A 20,632-nucleotide genomic window follows, 5' to 3' on the forward strand; every position below is an offset into this window, starting at 1 on the left:
ATCAATGGACACTGCTCAACGTGGACTAATGTTCCTCAGGGTTCAGTGTTGGGTCCATTGTTGTTTTCTGTATTTATAAATGATATTGATGATGGTGTATCAGGCTTAATGTCCAAGTTTGCAGACGATACAAAGGTTGGCAGGGTTGTTAAGGACACTACTGATACTATGCTGCTGCAACAGGATCTGGAAAGGTTGAGCAGATGGGCTGAGAGGTGGCAAATGAAGTTTAACATTGACAAATGTAAAGTACTACATATGGGAAACAGTAACCCCAGATCAACGTATCAACTCTGTGGTACTACGCTGACAGTGGTAGAGAATGAAAAGGACCTGGGGGTAATTGTGCAGGCAGATATGAAGTTCTCTGAGCAGTGCAGACGAGCTGCAAGAGTAGCTCATGGTGTCTTGTCAATGATATACAGGAATTTTTCTAGCAGGGACAGGGATGTGATTATTCCCTTGTATAAGGCATTGGTCAGGCCACACCTTGAGTACTGTATACAGGTCTGGAGGCCTCATTTCAAGAAGGATGTAGAGCTGCTGGAACGAGTACAGAGAAGGGCAACAAGATTAGTGAATGGAACAAAGGGTTGCTCTTACGAAGAAAGGCTTAAGTTTTGCAAATTACAGAGCCTGGAGACTAGGCATCGCCGAGGTGATCTGATAGAGGTGTACAAGGCTTTGAATGGCTTGAGCATGCTCAATGCCGATGGAATTCTTCCTCTTGCTCAGAATAATCACCTGAGAGGGCATAAATTCAAATTGAGGAAGGACGGATGTCGGATAGATGTGCGGAAATTCGCCTTTAGCCAGCGGGCAGTTGGTTTGTGGAATAGACTTCCATCGCTTGTTGTTGAAGTTGATAGCCTAAACAAATTTAAGGCTCAGCTGGACAGGTATTTCGAACGAATTGAGGGGTGAAATGGGAGTAGTGGTTGTTTTTTTTTTTTTTTTTCTTTTTTTTTTGGCTGATGCTGAATAAGCTTGCTTTCTTGCATCATATGCCTCTACTAATGCTAATGCAACGCTCATTCTGCAGTAAGAAGTGCTCATTATGCTGTGGTTCTGAGTGGATATAACACTCCAACTTAAACAAAAGTCAATTATGCACAATTCTTTTGTATCCATTTTCCTCTTGAATGGATAGCTTCCCCCTTTGCTGTGTTCCGCCGTGTCGGAGAGCGAGGTTCGTTTCCCGTCGCTGAACAAAGCAGTAAAATACTTCTTGTTCGGACGGAAGGGCTTTTATGGACTTTTTTTGCTCTGTGTGAACAATAGTCGTCCTCGGATGAGTAAAACTGTCAAACCAATCACAGAATACTTAATTTCGCTCATGGGAAAATGTGATTCTATGACCTAGTAGTCGTGAGACCCAGTGCAAAATCGGATGTCTTTAATAACCGTTTCTCTTAAGATAGATATCCGTTTTAGATATGAATAAGAAAACAGTGTAACATCAACCAACTCTCTTACCTGAGTGGCACATCCCCATCACAGAAATAAGCAAATGCATTGGACAAAGCACCACCTGGACAGCAGGAAACGATCAGCACTGCTATGCTGTATTTTCCTGTCACCTGAAAAACGTGAAGCATAAGGAACCCGATGGCTGGCATAATCACGAACTGGCATACCATTCCTGTAATTATTCCAATGGGTCGTCGCATGTGTTTCCATACCTTAGGCAAAAAATAAAAACAGTAAATAGAAGAAAAGAAGAATATTAGTTCCAGATAATTCAAAACTTAAGCAAAGTTTTAAATTTTGGGGGAAAACTTAAAAGTATTTGAAATCCTTTCTCCGTAAAGGATCTTGCAGGTAGAACATATGCCGTCTTTAAAAATAAACAGTTATTTAATTGCCAAATTGCTTGATGGCCTAAGTAAGCAATAAATACAAATGAACCATAAAAATATATATTTCGAGTTGGCTTTTCATTAGCAACACCTACCGTTATTAATATCTCGTGGGGTCACGCTTTGCTCTTAATACAGCCTGTACACGTCTTGGCATGGGCTCCACAACGTATTGTAGGGTATCCTGTGGTAGTCCTACCCATGCGTTACAAAATATGTCCATATTTTGAATTGGCTCGTTGTCCGGTGGACACATTGTCCGGTGGATTTTCGTAACATTGAATGACTTTTTCAGTAGATCCTAAACATGTTCAATTGTTTTTGAGTTGTGGGGGAGACGGAGAATTCATAGTCACTTTCCTGAAACTAGTTACCAACCTACCGGGCCTTGTGGCATGACGCGTTGTCTTGTTTATAGACGCCGGACTTGTCTGGATACATCCAAAAACTGGTTTGTGTAAAGTGTGTTAGTTGTCTGACGGCACCAGCGGTTTCCTCCATCTCCGCATTGTATAATGCGGAGATGGGGGAAACATAGTTACGTGTAAGTGTCACGGAATTCTGTGGAGACCAGAGATTTAAAAAGTGTGTGGGGGAGTGGAATGTCGTGTAGTGTTATGTTCTGTTGTTTTTCTGACCATTTAGCCGTCGGGCCCCTATTGGGACCCACCGTTGCCCACATTTTGCCACGAGGAGGCAGGTCAGGCACCCAGCAGATTATTTAAGTACTCTGGCTAGCTCCACCACCTAATTTCCAAGGATTTCTGTGGCAAGGCCTAAAAAAAAAAGGGGGGGGGGGTGAACACTAGAATTTGGCCGAAAAAGATTTACAAGAAAGCAATAGAATTTAGACGTTGATTAGAATTTGGCGGCGTTGTTAGGGGGTGTACTCGGTCGGTTTAGTAAGAGGGGGAGAGACTGAAGACTGGAGGAAACAGGTAGAAGAATTGGAACGATAGAGTAAGCATCCCCCAAAGAGGTTAGTGGAGACGAGCCCCACCAGGCGAAGTATGGGAGAGGCAGGGTGGCATAGTGTTTAGGGTAAGGCGCCACCCCTGGTCTCCCACAACTGCACCATCTGTACTCTTGTGAAGTATACAGGACTCTGTAAATGCCAGAAATGTGTATGGCATGTTTTATGTGTATAGTATTGTTGGGTTCTGTTGTTTCTTGGCCGCAGGGCCCCAATGGGACTCTACGTTGCTCGCCACCACCACTGGGAGGTGAGCCAGGCTGCCCATCATACTCTTTGAGCGACCCTGGCAGAGGCCACACAAAAAAAAATTTTTTTTTGTTGAAGAGTTCACAGGGAATAAGATAGGAGGAGGTCAGACTGTGGGACTAATAGTGAAGACAGTCCACCCTGGATTTAGGCGAAGTAGGGATAGCGAAGGGAATTAAAAGTCGCAGGAGCAGGTGCCCCCATGCAGGGAGGACATGTGGACATGTTTATGTAAGGGGCGACTCCTAGAACTCCGCCTCGTATCTCTGTGAATAACAGTATCACTACAAATGGGCCAAATGTGTGTGTGACGTAAGTTTGTGTGTGTGCTGTTGTTGTCTGGCCGCTTGGCTACCCAGAAGCATCAGTCACCTGGGCAGATGATTCTGGGTACTCGTCCACACCACGGGAAGGTGGGCCAGTCCCAATGGAACACGTACTGTCTCTATACGAGACTGATCCACCCGACGTTGCGAAAAGGTGGGCCAGATTCCTCTAGGGGCCCACTACGGAGGAGATAAAAAAAAAAATTTTCCCGTGGCAAAAAAAAAAAAAAATCAATGTGGCGAAACAAATATAAAAATAATAATAAATAAAATTAATAATAATAAAACACAATGTGACAGCCACACTGAAAAACGCGAAGAGAAAAGAAGAGATGGGAAGGAGAAAAAAAAAAGTGTTTTCCGTCCTACACACAGGCCGCAGAAACAAGCTCCACAGCCCATGTAGCAGGACGGAGGGGAAGGTAAAAAAAGACATGGTCACTGTTGGGTCATCGATGGTGGCCATTGGGGGACTGTTAATCATTCGTCTGCGCTTAGACTTCAGCTGTGAGTACGTTTGCAGTACAGGGAGGTTGCTATGGTTCTGTAGGAAGAGCTCTAGATGCTCGCCAGAGATCTGTGTACAGCTGACAAGGTTGTGTCTCAGATCAGCATACGTGATGCACTCGAACAGTACATGCCACCAGTTCTCTTTGGCTCCACAGTGGCAGAGATCTGTTGGGTGGAGACCCAGATGGTGTAATTTTTCATTCATGGATCCGTGTCCGGTAATTAGGTATGACGTTTCTAGTGAAGGGGTAAACCAAGACTGTACAGATTTAGTAGCAGCGTAGGTTACATCAGGTAGGAATCTTGTGACAATGCCCAGTGTTGAGTTTATCACATCGAGTTTTCCAAATGTTGAAGAGCTCGTTGTAGCAACGGGTCATCTCAGCCTTGGGGTCAGCATCCACGTTAACCCCAATGTCGAGGATCTTTGTTGGGATATTTCTCATAATTCGGAAGCACAACCCACGGAAGATGACATATAGATCGAGCGGAAGTGAATGACCTGAACGACAGGAGTGAAGACCGTTCTACACATTCTGCAGATTGCCATTAACATTGACCTCTGGATGGTTCCAAGCTTGTCTCGCATCTTTACAAGAGTTACCCGATGGAACCAGGCTCCGGCTGCGTAGGTCACAATTGGTAAAACTACTGCTATGTAGTACAACCGCAGGGACTTTTGGAGCCCCAATCATTTTTAGAGATGCGTATATGGTTACTGAGAATCTCTTAACTTTGTTTCTTAGATGAACAAGATGTGGGAGCAAGCTGAGTTTGTGGTCAATAACCACCCCAAGTACCTTGGTTTCGGTGACGATTGGCAGTTGAGCATTAAATACATGGCGCCTCTGTAGCCAGGTGGGAAGGAGCAGCAGTGCGTAGCACACGCTTCTTGATTAGACCGGGTTCGAGCCTGTCACTACCAAATACGGAGAATGCGGAAAGGTCAGGGAATGACCACCGCATTTCCCGGAGCAATATGGCCTTCATTGCTAATGCTCCTAAAAACCAAATAACACGCATTAAATATCTTTACCTGCGGTGGGCGCCTGAGGTCCAGTCTATTCTTGAATAGCATCATTTTAGATGTTGTTGGATTGATATGCAACTTATTAAGTGCAGCCCAAGTTGAGAGATCGTCGAGGACCTGGTTTGCGTTTTCTTCGATGGCCTTCTGTGAATGCCCTAACACCACCACTGTGAGATCATCAGCGAAAGCCACAATTTTCGCATTCCTGAAGGTGCGGGATAGCCAGTCTTGGAGGACTATATTCCAAATGAGGGGTACCAGAGCTGACCCTTGGGTACAACCTCGATTTACTGATCTGGTGACTTGCTGGAATTTTTAATTTAAGAATAACTGCTCGGTCAGAAAAATAATTCTGGAAGAGGCTGTATAATTGCCGGGGGTAAGCAGCAGTTCGAAGGCCTGCCAAGGCACTATCCCACCAGACGGTGTCGAAGGCTCCCTTCGACGCCGTGTGTGTGTGTTGTGTGTGCGTGTGTGGTCCCTAGGCATTCGCCCATCTTCAACTAGTTTACCTTATTTGACAGATGAACTGTAAATCGGGCCTGACAAGATAGATGGCATGGTATGAAGATGGCCAATTCGAATTTTTCTTCATATGTATGATCAGATCGAAAAGAACCTCTTCATACGACCTTCCACGGGTGAAGCCATACTGGCATGGTGAGACAGACTAAATCATGCATCTTTAGCAGGGAGACAACCCTGAGAGCCATGAATCGCTCAAGAACCTTACAAAGGTTAGCCAGCAGGACAATAGGCGGGAAGCTGCGGGGATCTGTTGGTGATTTGTGAGGCTTTTTGGCGAGGCGAAGGAGGGACAACTTCCATTCTTTTGGGAAGCATCCTTCATCCAAGCATTTATTGAAGAGAAGGAGTGGATGGTGCGGCCACAATTTATGAAAGCGGATGATAAAGATGTATTCTATTAGGTCAAGGCCCGGACACTTTTTGACATTAATGTTTTTAAGGACTGCTCAAAGTTCTTCTAATGTGAATGGGTCGCTTTCTCTTTTGCTATATAATTTCTGTTGGTAGCTCTAATTGCTGAATGTTCTGGGTGATCCTCAGATGTCATCAGGTGGAAACCGTTTGTCTAGAATAAGGTTGGCAGAATTCTGCCAACAATTAGTTTCCTGAGTGTCTACTGAAACAGTGTTGAATATTTCCGGGGAGAAGGTTTTCTCTCTCAAGATCTTATATGCCAGGCCTCATGGATTTGTACGGTTGGTTTTTTTTAAGAAATTTGCTCAAGTTTCTCTCTTTCTGGCTGCCATTTGTCTTGGTGCAGGGAGGGTGTGTGTGTGTGTGTGTGTGTGTGTGTGTGTGTGTGTGTGTGTGTGTGTGTTTGTCGGGGTGGTCCCTAGGCATTTGCCCATCTCCACTTAGTTTACCTTATTTGACAGATGAACTGTAAATTGGGCCTGACAAGATAGAAATGAAATCAGAAATTTCAAAACAAGGAAAGTTAAACAAAAACCAATTAAAATAATAATCCTGTTTTCGAATAGGAAAGTATAAATAGGTGTAGTAGAAGTGTCTGTGAGCGTAGTATGTTGTTAGTGTCAGGTCACTTTGCCACCAGGGCAGCTGCTACCTGATGCCCGTCCCCGGCACGAGGAGCCGGACCTGTATATACTTTTTAAAAAACTTTTGTGCAAGAGCACAAATCCCGCACCTACCAGACGAAGTGCAATACTGGTGGGTGCCAGCAGTCCCACTCCCAGGTTGCCCAATCCTGGGAGCCAGCAAAAAAAAACCCAGTGGTTATTACTCCAATGGACACAATTTCTGTAGAGTCAATATCAGTCAGGAACAGTAACATTTAGGCCTCACATGAAGATCATAGTAGAATCAAGGCAATGACACAATGAATCATGCCAAACACAGTAATTGGTTAGACCCAACACCATGAACCAGGTCTAACCCAGTAGTTTCAGAATTTGCAGTTGCAAAACTCATAGAGAACGTCTAATTATAATTCGTTTAGTGAAGACTGCATAAGAAAAGTCTTAAAGCCCGAATGCTCAATGCATCTCTGACAAGAACATGTAAAGTATCTTCAGCCAACTCGGGAACCGTACATATGAGCATCTGTCTTTCTAAAGTGTAATGGATACAATGAAACAACACATGTAACCATGATTCCTCTTCGCCATAGTAACAAAATGGATCATTCTCCAAACCTCGACGAAAAGCATTGCTCGAAGAGAGCCGTGCCCAGTCAGCAAGTAAGATGTATGCATTGTTGGGGAAAACCAGGAAAAAATTGGTTTAGAGGTAGCAAAATCAGCAGCAGGTATAAATTTTCTTGTAATATCACCATGCTCTCCATCACTCCAATAGGCTCTCCAGACATCAATTAAACTATTCCAAATTCGAAGTTTTTTCATTTTAGGGTCATTATTAGGATCTGTAATAATGTTCAAGAAATTTGTAATTAAATCCCTCTTTAATCTGTATATCATTCCACGGTATGCAATATATAATTCCAAAGGGACAGTTCCCGCAATTACCTGTAGAGCAACTGTGGAGACAGTTCTTGGAGCCATGAGTATAGATAACAACATGAGTCTCTGCAGGGACAGCAATTTTAACTTAATCTTGACCTTCGCCACCGCCTCAAACCACATTCCGGAACTATATGCCGCAATTGGTAGAAAAATGGTTTTTTAATATAGAAATAAGGTTCTTTTATTTAATCCCCATTGACTTCGGGAAATCCTTACTATCGATGACGTCAATTTCCTAATCTTCTCGTTAATATGAGACGCATGTTTCGTAAATTCAAGTATGTCATCAAGTATAACTCCAAGGTATTTAACATGAGAAATGTAAGAGGCTTGAACACCGTATAGTAACACTCGAGGCGGACGATGATAATCAAGATGATTTTTTAATACCATAAAATTAGATTTCCTAGTTGAGATCTTAAGCTTATTTTGCTCTGCCTACCGTGTCAAGTATCGGTTGTATGCGCTGCTCCAACTCAGATCGAGATTTCCCAGACACACACCAATGACAAGATCATCTGCATAAGCCACAATAAAAATTTCGTCGCCCTGTTCAATCAACCACTAATCCAATACCGCATTCCAAAAATATGGACCCAGAACTGAACCCTGTGGACATCCCCGTGTAACTTGTTTACTATACATCAAATGTTTAGCACAAACTTTAACTACTCTATCCTGGAAGTAAGATCTGACAACTTGGTAGACATAATAATTACAATTTGCTGTTCTCAGGGACTTCAGAAGACTCTCCCACCAAACAGAATCAAAAGTACCTTCAAAATCCACAAACATAGTTAAAACATATTTGCTTGGAGACAACTTGATATAATTCAAAAGAGTAATCATTGCATCCTCAGTAGAGTGCCCTTTTTTAAATCCATACTTATAGTTAGAACAAAGCCCGTTTTCCTCGAACATCATCAGAATTCTAAGACTCAACAATCTTTCAAACAATTTTCCCAAATTTGCAAGAAGAGAAATCGGTTTATACCCCTTCGGATCACATTCTGGTTTACCTGGCTTATGCAAAATTTTAAGCAATGCCAATTTCCAAGCGCGAGGAAAAACTCGCTCCAATAAACATTTATTAAAAAGAGTGAGTAAAACCTGGGGAAAAAAGTCAAAAAATTTAACCAATATATGGTTTTTCAATCAGATCCAAGCCAGGGCACTTTTTACGATTCAGTTTAGCAACTGCTGCACCGAGTTCCACCAATGTAAAAAGTTCAGCATTAAAGGAACCAACATATTTTCAGTTTTCCATACGACTTTTAGATTGATCATCTGTGTCCCGGCTGGAAACATCCTCAGGAAAAAGACCACAGACTATAGCCTCAACTGTGCTGCTCCAATCTAGTGTTTCTCGTCCGTCGGACGTTACAGTATTGTCAACTTCTCCCGGAACCAATTTATTTCGAGAAAGCCTATAGACCAATCCCCAGGGGTCAGAATTTCCTACCTCCCTCACAAGATTCTGCCAACATGTACGCTTGCTTTCAGCCATCGCTCTATGATACTATCTCCACAAATTTTTGTAGTTTTCCATTAATTGCTCAACATGTGCCACCGACAAATGTTTATTACGCTGATATATTCATCTAGAAAATTTCACCCGAGATCTCAACTGTGTCAAGGCCACGTTCCACCAAGGGACAGGTGTTTTTTTTTATTTTGTTTCCACTTGGTTGACTGCTGCATCGCCTGCAATAAGCGATATTCTATTGGTGCACCATTTCCTGCGCATTAAAACCATTATACTGCTGAAATTCAACCTGATTATATATCCCATTAAGATAATTCTTAAACTTACTCCAATCGATCTTTTTCATGGAAAACCTTCTCAAATCTCTTACACAGAAAAGGAGTCAGTAACGGAATCCGGAGCGACAGTAAAGAATATTGCAGTATGGTCACTATTTATCATTTTAGGATGCACATCCCAATTTAATATATATACACCTATCCAAATTATAGGATGACAAAGTCACATCAATGTTAGCCTGGCCATTTGAAGTGAAGAAAGTGTATGGTTTATTTGATAAATTGTGAACTTAAAGACTGTGAGACAATATCAATTCCTCAAAGAGAATATCACGAGCATCAGCATATCCACTGTCCAAAGTGTCGACTTTGCATTCAGATCCGCTGCAATAATTAGATTTCCTATAGCAAACCTAAAACATATACTATCCAATTTGTGCAAAGCGAGGTGAACAACTTCCAAAGGAGAGCAGTACATCGACACTAAATATGTCGAGAAGACTCTAGATGAGATAGATACACAAACTATGTTTGGTGTACACTCACCAGTGATTGTAGCAATCACCAAATCATTATTAAATACTATTATAGCCGATTTTGGAAGGGAATCAGTAGGCGGGATAATCCTACATGTCGCCGGATATCCTCCCACTTTATAAGCATGACCTCCAATCTGAGAAGAGCAATAGGGCTCCTGAATACAAACCAAATCAAATCCTATATCGGATGTAGCAGTCCTTATCTCATCTGCAATCACCCTAGATCTCTGAGCGTTAATCTGTAAAATTTTTAAAGTTCCATTTTTTAAATTATAATCCAAAGATGAACCTAATAAAGATGTACTATTTATTAACAGTGCGCTTGTTTACCAGTTCAATTGCTCTGAGGTACTCAGGGCACTTACTGTCCTTTACAGAGTGATCAGTTTTTATTTCTTCTTTTTCAATTTACACACTGTGGCTGATCCCCTTTATTAGAACAATCAGCAAAAACGTGCCCACAAGACTGTCGTATGCGAACAATTCTGTCCAGAGTGTCCATATCCTAAACACTTATTCACAACCGTGAACTTTCTGAAACTGTGAGAGCCAAAACCCAAACATGTTCTGTAATAAACATTTGTAAAGCTTTGGGCTGAATCCAATTACCCAATTTGTAACCTTGGTAGCAGAACCAGAGCTGAATCTAAATGTAGTTCCATTATTTACTTCTTCCAGAGTAATTTAAAAATCTCTGAAATTCTTATTATATAGATCATCCAATATCTCATCTTTATTATACTCCTTTGGGACTCTATAAATCAGGACAGTTGGAGACGTCAACCTACGTTTCTCAACAGAGAGCCCTGCCTCCTTCAAGCCTGAAATACGGGTTAATCTGTCTGCATCCTCAGTACTTTTTGTCTCCAAAGACCCCTTTATTTTTGAAAAGACTTATATTCGTGACCTTCATATTTTACTTTCTTTATAGTATCTGTTATTGTGTGTTTCTGACATCCTGGCTAGATGCTAGAATCTTCAGCAGGTCTAAAACTTATAATTCTATTCGGATCAATGATCCCTAATGCCGACCGAGAGCCCAAGGAGGACTCCTCCCCTAAAGGCACTGAAATCTGTCTTTCTTTTTTTTTTTTTTTTCTTATGATACTGCACCCACAGCCAAGCCATTAACTACCTCTGCAAAAGATCTAGGAGACATGGGGTCAACCTGTTTGTTCATAATTTGATAAAAATGACCAGCTCGAACCTTGAGTTTCTCATTATCTGTCAATAAAGCTGTAGTAAGAGCTTCCAGGTTTGCCCACAGACTATGAATACGATTTGAAGCCAATTTAGTAACCTTACTGGAATCAGCAGACATATTCTTCCAATGCCTTTCTAATTTTAGCCACGGTGGCATAAACAGCCGAGGGCTCTTGGACCCCCCCCCCCCCCAGGTTCAAACCCTCAGTGAAGGAAGAATTTTGAACTGTTTCTGAATATATGAAATGTGTATTATCCTGATCACCAGCACAAATATTAGACAGCGCCAAATTAACCTCAACTTCCACCCCCTCTTCCTCAAGAATAGGAGGAGAATTTTTTGTTTTTCTTTAGTTCCTCCACTGTAGGATTTTTATTCTTATCTTTGTCTCCACGAGACACAGCTTTAGGAGTTTTGGGAGTCTCTTTACCTTTCTTTGTAGGCTCAGTAGACCTCCTCTTCCTAGATAAGTCAACAGATCCAGAACCAGAGGAAGAATTATCATCCCCAGATTCAAGCAACCCACTTTCACTCACTGTATCCATTCTAAAATGTTGAGTCAATAAGTAAAACAAAAACACAATTTATTAGCAATAACATACAATATCTGGTCCTCTTCTTACTGAAAAAGATTAAACTTTATTTAAATCGATGCCTTCTTCTGTATTTCTACCAAAAGTTCTAAAGAAAACTGCTTACCAACACCCTGTAATAAAATTATAATCACTTCAATGATAGAACAGTATATAACTGTCACATCTGGATGAAAATCTACATAAGAGTTTTGAATTTTACAATTCAGTGTTTTCAGATCTCCATTCCTAATCATCAGGGGAGCTGAAAAAATTCTCAAGTAGGAGAGATAGCACTTTGAACCAAACTGACCAAGGGGGCGGTCTGTCAGCCCTCCCACTCCCCATCTCCCCGCTAGGTGGCGATGCCATCGAAACACTTTGAACCAAACTGACCGGGGGGACAGTCTGCTTTCCCTCCCCTATAGGGCGCTGCCATCGAAACACTTTGAACCAAACTGACAAGGGGGCCTGTCTGCCACCCCTCCCCCACCGCTAGGGGAGCAGCAGTCGAAACACTTTGAACCGATTTTAATTGGGACAGTCGCCGCTAGGCGGCGCTACCGTCCCACACAAGTGAACTTTGAAGGTGATGGCGTCATCAACACGTGAATCCTTTGTGCAATCTCTTCTCAGTACCTTGATGTTTTTGACTTCCCATGATCCTTGCGCTCACCGAATTTCGTTATTTTTTAAATTTTGCTGCTGGATGGTAGCACATGTATTTTTAAAAAGAATTTTAGCGGTATTTGAACCCAATTTTAAATGAGAAGACTATTTTAAACAACATGTTAATGTTATTTTTAGCCAATAAATTAATGAGTGCTATTTTTAATTGTTTTTATTTTAAAGTATTCATGAACAAATCAATGGTATTATTTGAACATAATTAAAGCATTCATGAGCAAAATTTTTAACCAATGGTATTTTGTCAGTTGAAAGTGATTTTCAATTTATTTTTAATGAAGACACAGATTTTAACGAATGACCTCTTTTTGAATACTGAACTACAGTTGCTTTTGAATAGATTTGATTAAGTTTGTACCTCAACATCCTCGTGAATATTGTTGTTTGCCGTACAACGAACAGTCAAACACATTCATGGCAAGATTTCACCTCAACCGAAACTATACTCCCACGTGATCATAGAATTTCAGTTGCCTTTAGCAGTGGGGGTTGTTGTTATTACAATTTCTGTATCTTCAAATGCTTGCTTGTGTTGGTTTTGTGAATTTTTCAACCCTCCATTCAGATTCTTGTGTTGTTATTGTTATTAAAGTGGAGAAGAAACGTCCAGAATTGGACGCATTATACTGTAAATGCTGAACACTTTCTGGAACTATACTTTCTTCAAATAACTATATCTTCAAAATCCCACAACGCCAGCACCTGAAACTTATCTGATAAACTCACCACACTTTGCTCATGCTGAAACACATATTTATTCAAACGGGGGAATAGCAATAAACGCAGATATAAACCAAAAAAGCAGGAGCACATTTTCACCGCACTAATATAAAACTGGACGAGTTGGTGCAGGGAGGGGGCCTGTTTCCTCCCTCCCCTGCCCTGGGATGGGGTTTTAAAGGTGTCCAGGCTAGTGTACCTAGCCTGGACAGGTACTCTAGCCTAATCTGAATTAGGCTAGAGTACCTAGCCTAATTCAGATCGCCAAATGGCGTGTCGGCAGCAAAGCTGCAGTATGTCTTCGTCGGCGATGGTTGTCACGTCCATGTAGTGTCGAATCCGGTAGGCAGGCCAAACTGCCCATCCCACTCTAGGAGTATTAGTAATAGCCGCATGGTGCAAGAAAGCCTATGGCTTATGCCGTACCGGTCAAAAAAAAAAAAAGAAAAAATTTAAAAAAATGATAAAAAACCCCCCGAATAATTAATAAAAGAGAAGGAAATTAAACCTATCATCCTATGCTTTTCCCTCACCCGAAGGTACTGTCCAAATGACCTTTGAATTTCCCCAAACTCTCAGCCTCTACCACCCATGTAGGCAACTTATTCCAGTAATTTATAACTCGCTGGCTAAAATAAAACTTCCTGCAGTCCAATCTAAACATTTCTCCCCGTAACTTGAATTTGTCCCCTAGTTCTAGCATCATTCATAATCTTAAATTTCATCCTAATTCATTTTACTGATTCCTCTCAGAGCCTTGAACACCTCAATGAAATCTCCTCTAAGGTGTTTAGTTTCCAAACTCTGCAACCCACATATTCGAAGTCTTTCTTCATAAGGACGCCCTTTTGCCGATCTCACCAGGCAAGTTACCCGTCTTTGCACCCGTTTCAAGAAGCTCGATGTCTTTTTTCAGGTGCGGTCTCCCTACTTGAACACAGTATTCCATGTGTTCTCTAACAAAAGCCTTATATAATGGGATTATCACGTCCCTATCTCTACTTGCAAAAGTTCGATAGATCATCGATAGGACACCATAGGTCTTCCTTTCAACCTGTTTACAGTGTCCAAAAAATTTTCATGTCTGACTGTATCGTAACACCCAAGTCCCTTTCCTCCAGTACTGGGTTTAGTTGAACTCCACCAAGTGAATAAGTTATTTTGGGTTTACTGTGTCCCAGGTGTAATACCTTACACTTTGTTGGATTAAAGCATAGCTGCCATTTTTTTGACCATTCCTGAAGTCTATCTAGGTCTCTCTGAAGAAGCTCAGCTTGACAGTGATCATTAACTACTCTACCAATTTTAACATCATCTGCAAAATTAGACATCACGCCCTCTATCCCTTCATCAATGTCATTTATGAAAATAAAAAACAACAGTGGTCCTAATACTGATCCTTGGGGAACCCCACTTCTTACATCAACCCAATCTGAGGAATAGCCATTTATCACAACCCTCTGCCTCCTGCCCTGAAGCCATCCTGCTATCCATCTAAGGATTTTCCCAGTGATTCCAACCTGTTCCAGCTTATAAAGCAACCGCTCATGTGGGACTGAGTCAAAAGCTTTGCTGAAATCTAAATAAACAATGTCGAAATTATTCCCTAAATCCAGCTCGTGAGTGACCCTTTCAAAATAGCGAACCAGATTTGTTAAACATGATTTTCCCTTTACAAAACCATGCTGAGTATCTTGAGAATTTCAATTCGATCCAAATGATCCTGAATTCTACCCTTGATCATTGCCTCCATGATTTTCCCTACCACTGAAGTCAGACTGACAGGTCCATAATTTCCCACTTCACTCTTAGAACCACCCTTATGTATATGGGAGATACATTGGCACTTTTCCAATCCAACGGAATCTCCCCAGAGTCTAGTGATGCTCGCACAATTAGCCTCAATGGTTCAATGCACTCACTTGCCGCCTCCCTTAAGATTATAGGGTATATTCCATCAACTCCAGGAGCCTTACTGGCCTGTAGGCTCGAAGGTTTTTTCATTGAATAATCTTGCGAAATTTCAATATCGCAAGATTGAAATTCCGGGATATGTTAGCTGGCAGTGGGGAACCCACCAGGCCAAGGGATAGGTGTGAGACACATCTGCCCAAATCTAGAAAATTTGGGCAGATAGGCTGAGAATTCGCAACTGAAGGTTAACATTGACAAATGCAAAATACTGCATATAGGTAGAAGTAACCCCAGAGAAACGTACTGACTGTGTGGTACTACACTTAAGGTTGTAGAAAATGAAAAAGACCTGGGAGTAATTGTGCAGTCAGATATGAAGTTTTCTGAGCAATGCAGACAGGCAGCCAGGGCAGGTCATGGGGTTTTGTCAATGATATACAGGAATTTTGCTGGCAGGGAAAAGGAGGTGATTGTCCCTCTGTATATGGCAATAGTCAGGCCACGCCTTGAGTTCTCCGTACAGGTCTGGAGGCCTCATTTTAGGAAGGATGTAGATTTGCTTGAGCGTGTACAGAGAAGGGCAACAAGATTGGTGAGGGGAATGAAGGGATCCTCTTACCAAGAGAGGCTTAAGTTCTGCAAATTGCAGTGGCTGGAGACTAGGCACCTGCGCGGTGATCTGATTGAGGTATATAAGGCCTTGAATGGGTTGAGCACGCTGAATTCTGATGGGATCCTTCCACTTGTTCAGATTACGAACCTAAGGGGACATAAATTCAAATTAAGAAAAGACAGATGTAGAATAGATGTGCAGAAATTTGCCTTCAGCCAGAGGGTGGTTAATTGCTGGAACAAACTTCCATTTGCCATTGTGGAAGTTGATAGGTTAAATAAATTTAAGGAGGACCTGGACAAACATTTGGAGGGAATTGTTTTGTAAATTTTTTTTTTTTTTCGGCTGCCATAATACACTTGATTTCTTGCATCACATGTCACTACTACTACTTCATTCATAATCTGCATTCTCACTCTACTTGAATTCCCTTTTTATACTTTTTTTCTTATATAATTTTTCCCCATTTTTTATATATATATATAATTTTTTTTTCACTCACTCATTCATCTTTTTCTCCCACACAATAGGGGGACGCAATGATTGTAGTGTAAATTTAAATACTAATTAAAACTGTGGTTAAAAAGAACACAATACTAATATTTGTATTGTGTTCTTTTTCTCACACGCACTCTCATTCGTTCTTCTGGCTTTAATTTCATTAATTCAACCCTTTTTTTTCTGCGCTGCACTCTCTGGGCACCTTAACTAACTGTTATTCTTCAGTTGTGGTGCAGGCCAACCACAAGTTTTTTGCAGGCCAGGGGCGAATTCAGTGCTTGTGTTTGTGTTGTTAGTATACAGGGTGTCTCAAAAATACACTGCATAACTTCAGGAATGAGTTTCTCGTATGTAGACAATAAAAATATTTTATATCAACATAGTTCCGGAAATGCTTGGTTCCCGAGTTATTAACCGGAATGTCTTATCTCCCGCAGATGATTTCCTTCATCACAAGGTACTGACAGAATCTGGTGGTTTTCCATTCCGACCATGTGATCTGTCAGAGCACAGAACACTGCTATCCTGACAGTTTTTAAGTCATCTTCGGAGCGTGGTGGGAAAGGTGGGCAATTTTAACTCTTGATTATTGGTTAATTGCTAGGGGGGGGCTGAATTGCCATTCTTTGGATAGTTCTGCGCATTTCGAATACTTTTGTATGAATTATGTAAAGGCTTTATAATTCTTCTCTTCTATAATGAACTGAAGTTCTTCTTCCCTGGGAAGGGGGAAAAATTTGTGCTATTAGCTCTGTTCTGGGGATGTCGTGTGTGTGTGAGATAGATATATATATATATATATATATATATATAATTCTTAACTTTTATTTTATTTGTATATTTTGTTTATTATTGCTTATCACACACACTGTTAAAAATGCGAACCTTTGTAAGACAGTCACAGACAGAAGAAATGCAAAAAGAAGCAAAGAAACTGCGAAGTGGGGTGAAGACCTGTTACCTCGCTGAGTATAAAGACTATACAAGCTGGTCGACTGCAGTAACACACGTGGCCGTCTCATGTGACCTTTGGGTGGTTGTTCGACTGCTGTTCAGCTAGTCGCAACAATTTGTTGTATTTGTAACTAGTCACAATTTGTTGTGACTAGCTACAAATACAACAAATACCCGAAATCGGCACTTCTGCTTTGCTTATTCTCGAAAGGAAATTATTGCAAGTCATTATTAGTGACTTGCAATTAGTTTTCGTATAAATCAGAATATAATATCAAAGAAGGAAATGATTTTGTATTTTATGCTTCGACGAGCCACTGTTTCATTATAATTAGGTGTACTTGTGGCATATGATGTAAGAAAGCAAGCTTATTATTATTATTATTAATAATATCCATATGATGCAAGGAAGCCTGAGGCTTATGCTGCACCAGGAAAAAAAAAAGTTGTCGAGTAACCCTGAATGACAGTGAGTGAGTGTGTGTGTGTGTGTGTGTGTGTGTGTGTGTGTGTGTGTGTGTGTGTGTGTGTGAGAGAGAGAGAGAGAGAGAGGAGTCAAAAGTAGAAGGGAATCACCAAGAAAGAGAAGAATGATGATATCCAGCTCAGGACCCTGGGTGTGCCAAGCCCATACTCACCAGATGTGAGCCCCAGCATCAGCAAAATAAATAAATAAAAATTTAAATACTGCAAATTAATGTTGTGTCATTATTTGCAATAAAAACTTTTTGTGAAATAGCATTTTATATATTTTATTCACAGTTGTTAAAGTTTAAATACTGCATTAGGATCAGCTGGAGCCCTAAAGCGCTGATCCTAATGCACCACTGGAGTACTTCTCATCTTATGATAATCAGATTTCTTGAAGAAAGTTGTGGTACACGCATTTGTGAACAATGTAGAGTGGCGTTAAAAAGCGAGTAATCTGGTTTTATTTCTTGCCGATAAAATATTACACTTGGACAAAGCGCATTCCCTATGGAAATGAGGATGGCCTCGTCAGTTGGAGAGTTTTTAAAATTTTGACATACGAATTATCGATCATATTATGGATATGCAAAAAAATAATAGTAAATTTCTTCCACAGAAACATACATTGCATATTTCTTCTTCTGACCGAGTGCTCATCTCGCAGTATAAACAGAATTATTATTCTTGACATTTGTCGATGTCAATTCGACACCAAGGAGTTCTATTTTTCTGAATACTCGGTTGAATGGGACCCATTTTCACAATGATTTGAAAATAATGCGCCAAAGAGGTATTTAAGGTTCACCAATCAAGCACATTTTTTGGATGCGTAAAACCACTGGCCCCACTTAATCAGGCTTGGATTCGATTTTGTAATTGAATATCGTGTTAATCAAGTACTGAAATATAAAACCCACTACAATGTTCAAACAACTTTTGGGAATATTTTCGAAATTACAGGTTAAACAATCCTACTGTTCTTTTAATTGACATTGACAGCAAGAACCAGCTTTACATACTTTATATAGATGGTACATTGATTAAAAGATTCGCTAATTCAAGATGTGGCCTGACCATTCCTTATACAATGGAATAATTACTTCCTTATTCCTGCTGGCAAAATTCCTATAATTCATTGGCAAAGCCCATGAGCTGTCCTAGCAGCCTGTCTTCACTGTCAGAGAACTTCATGTCTGTCTGCCTGGTTACCCCAGGTGTTTTTCATTCTTCCCTCCCTGAGTGTGGTACCACAGTTGGTACGGTAATCTGCGATTACTGCTACTCATATGAAGTACCTTGCATTTGTCATTGGTGGAATGAGCTCCTGACTAAGGCCTTTAGGGGAAAACAGGCAGCCCATGCCTCCTACAAGAAGTCGCCTTCACGAGAGTCATACGCCAAATTTTCCAAAGCAAGGATGGATTTCCAGAAGAGTAAACGATTAGCTATTGACAATTTCATGAACGGCCGGCTATCCAGGGGAAAACGTGTGGTCCACAAGTCATACTTGCACTCCTCTATCTTTAGATGTCCAGGAATGGTGTGAGGATGTGCTGCGTTTTAAGCGAGATCACCGTGTGTCCGAAGCATATCCTTGGAACGAAGCGTTTAACTTTTCTTCACCTTCTAGTAATACAGAAATTTCTGAAGAACAGCTAATAAAAATAACAAATTCACTATCTGACAAGTCCACCACAGGAATTGACGCAATACCTCTTTTTAGTCTAAAAATTGTTTCTTATTTCATCAGCAAAGAGCTCACTCAACTCTACAACAAAGTACTCAAATTTGCACAGGTGCCTTCAAGCTGGTTGTCATACAAAGTCGTGACAGTTCCGAAGAAGCCTCATACGAAAAGACCGGCTGATTTCAGGCCGATATCAATTGCCTCTCCCTTCCTGAAATGCCTCAAGAAATGCATCTATAATGATGTAGCACTCACAATCTTTGCGCATAGGCCCGAACATACCCATTATGCCATGCCTAACAGATCTACTGTAACCTGCCTACAGTCCTTATCACAGAAAATACTTCACGCCTGGAATTACAGCGAAGATCTTCACACCATTTTTCTGGACATGAAATCTGCTGTCGACTCGGTCCAAATCACGCCCCTTCTCGTCTTACTTGAAAGATTCTAAGGGATATCCAGAAATATGCTGGAGATCCTCAATAATCTGCTATCTAGGAGAATGCTTCCCTTCACAGGCGTTACCGTCTCTAAAAGCATCGAAGTAGGGATCCGACAAGGTGATTCTCTCTCTCAGCTTTGCTATTTGTAGCAATATTCGTTCCACTAATGGATCAAATTTCATCTTTCCTGTCGTATGCTACTTGCCATGCAAACACCATGTTGGTAACTCACAAGAAAGACAAATCTCCTCTGGATCTGTAAACAGCTACCTAAATACAATCTGCAAGTATGCCAAATTTTTTGGCCTGTCAGTCAATCCAGAGAAGTCAAACTATCTCATCTTTACGCCAAGTCGGATGACTTCTGCTGATACTGCATCCTCTCTACGTCCGGAATTGGCAGGAAATATTCTGACTCCCACAGACAGTGTCAAATTCCTAGGAGTAATCCGTGATGCCAACCTCACCTATAAAAAATAAATCCAAGCTCAGTATTCCAAAGCCCTGAGAGCGTTCTGGGGAATGAAAATTGATCTGTGCAAAACGCACAATAAGCAAATAATCAAGAAATACCTTACAACTTACTTCTGTAGTGTGCTCTCCTATGCCGTGGAAGTTTGGTCGGCGGCACCACCCACCAGCCTCAGGAAACTGTGGGGTCTCGAAATCTGGCTGCTGAAGTGGGCCAACTTATGGTGGCACCAGATCTACACGACATCTAAATCTTCACTCTGCTGCAACCTGCAATACACGTCCACAGAGCCCATGTGCCAAAAATAAAGTCATTCCTTCATCTGTGCTCAGCTAAGCATGATCACATCAACATCTGGAATACGGTTGGTTGGCGTTTGCCAGGCAGACATCTCCGTAGTATCCCCTCCTTGTGCCCAAGGCTCCAGTGGTTACAGAATTTCAAGAGACACTTCCCAAACGTGACTCAGGACACGCTCAACATGGACATCGACCTGTGGACTATATACAAGGCATATCGCAATGGCATCTTGTCCTTTCTTGCTGTTTGTAAAGGACATTTATGTAAGTGCCGATTTTAGTTAGCCGATGTGATTTCATTTTCTGCTCAATTTGTAGTCCTTTTTCGTTGT

The 20,632-nt window shown here is 41.2% G+C and overlaps 1 protein-coding gene across 1 annotated transcript in view; it reads right to left on the minus strand.

Moving 5' to 3' along the window:
- Nucleotides 1–20,632, minus strand: part of LOC150078466 (ileal sodium/bile acid cotransporter-like) — a 63,458-nt gene that overhangs the window by 34,170 nt on the left and 8,656 nt on the right. The window contains exon 2 of the mRNA XM_090385097.1: nt 1,477–1,682. Coding sequence (XP_090241223.1) covers nt 1,477–1,682 — 206 coding nt within the window. The remainder of the gene's footprint in view (nt 1–1,476; nt 1,683–20,632) is intronic.

Source organism: Mastigoproctus giganteus, chromosome 11, assembly GCF_048544385.1.
Source record: "Mastigoproctus giganteus isolate SK-2022 chromosome 11, ASM4854438v1, whole genome shotgun sequence".
NCBI classification, from domain to species: Eukaryota; Metazoa; Arthropoda; class Arachnida; order Uropygi; family Thelyphonidae; genus Mastigoproctus; species Mastigoproctus giganteus.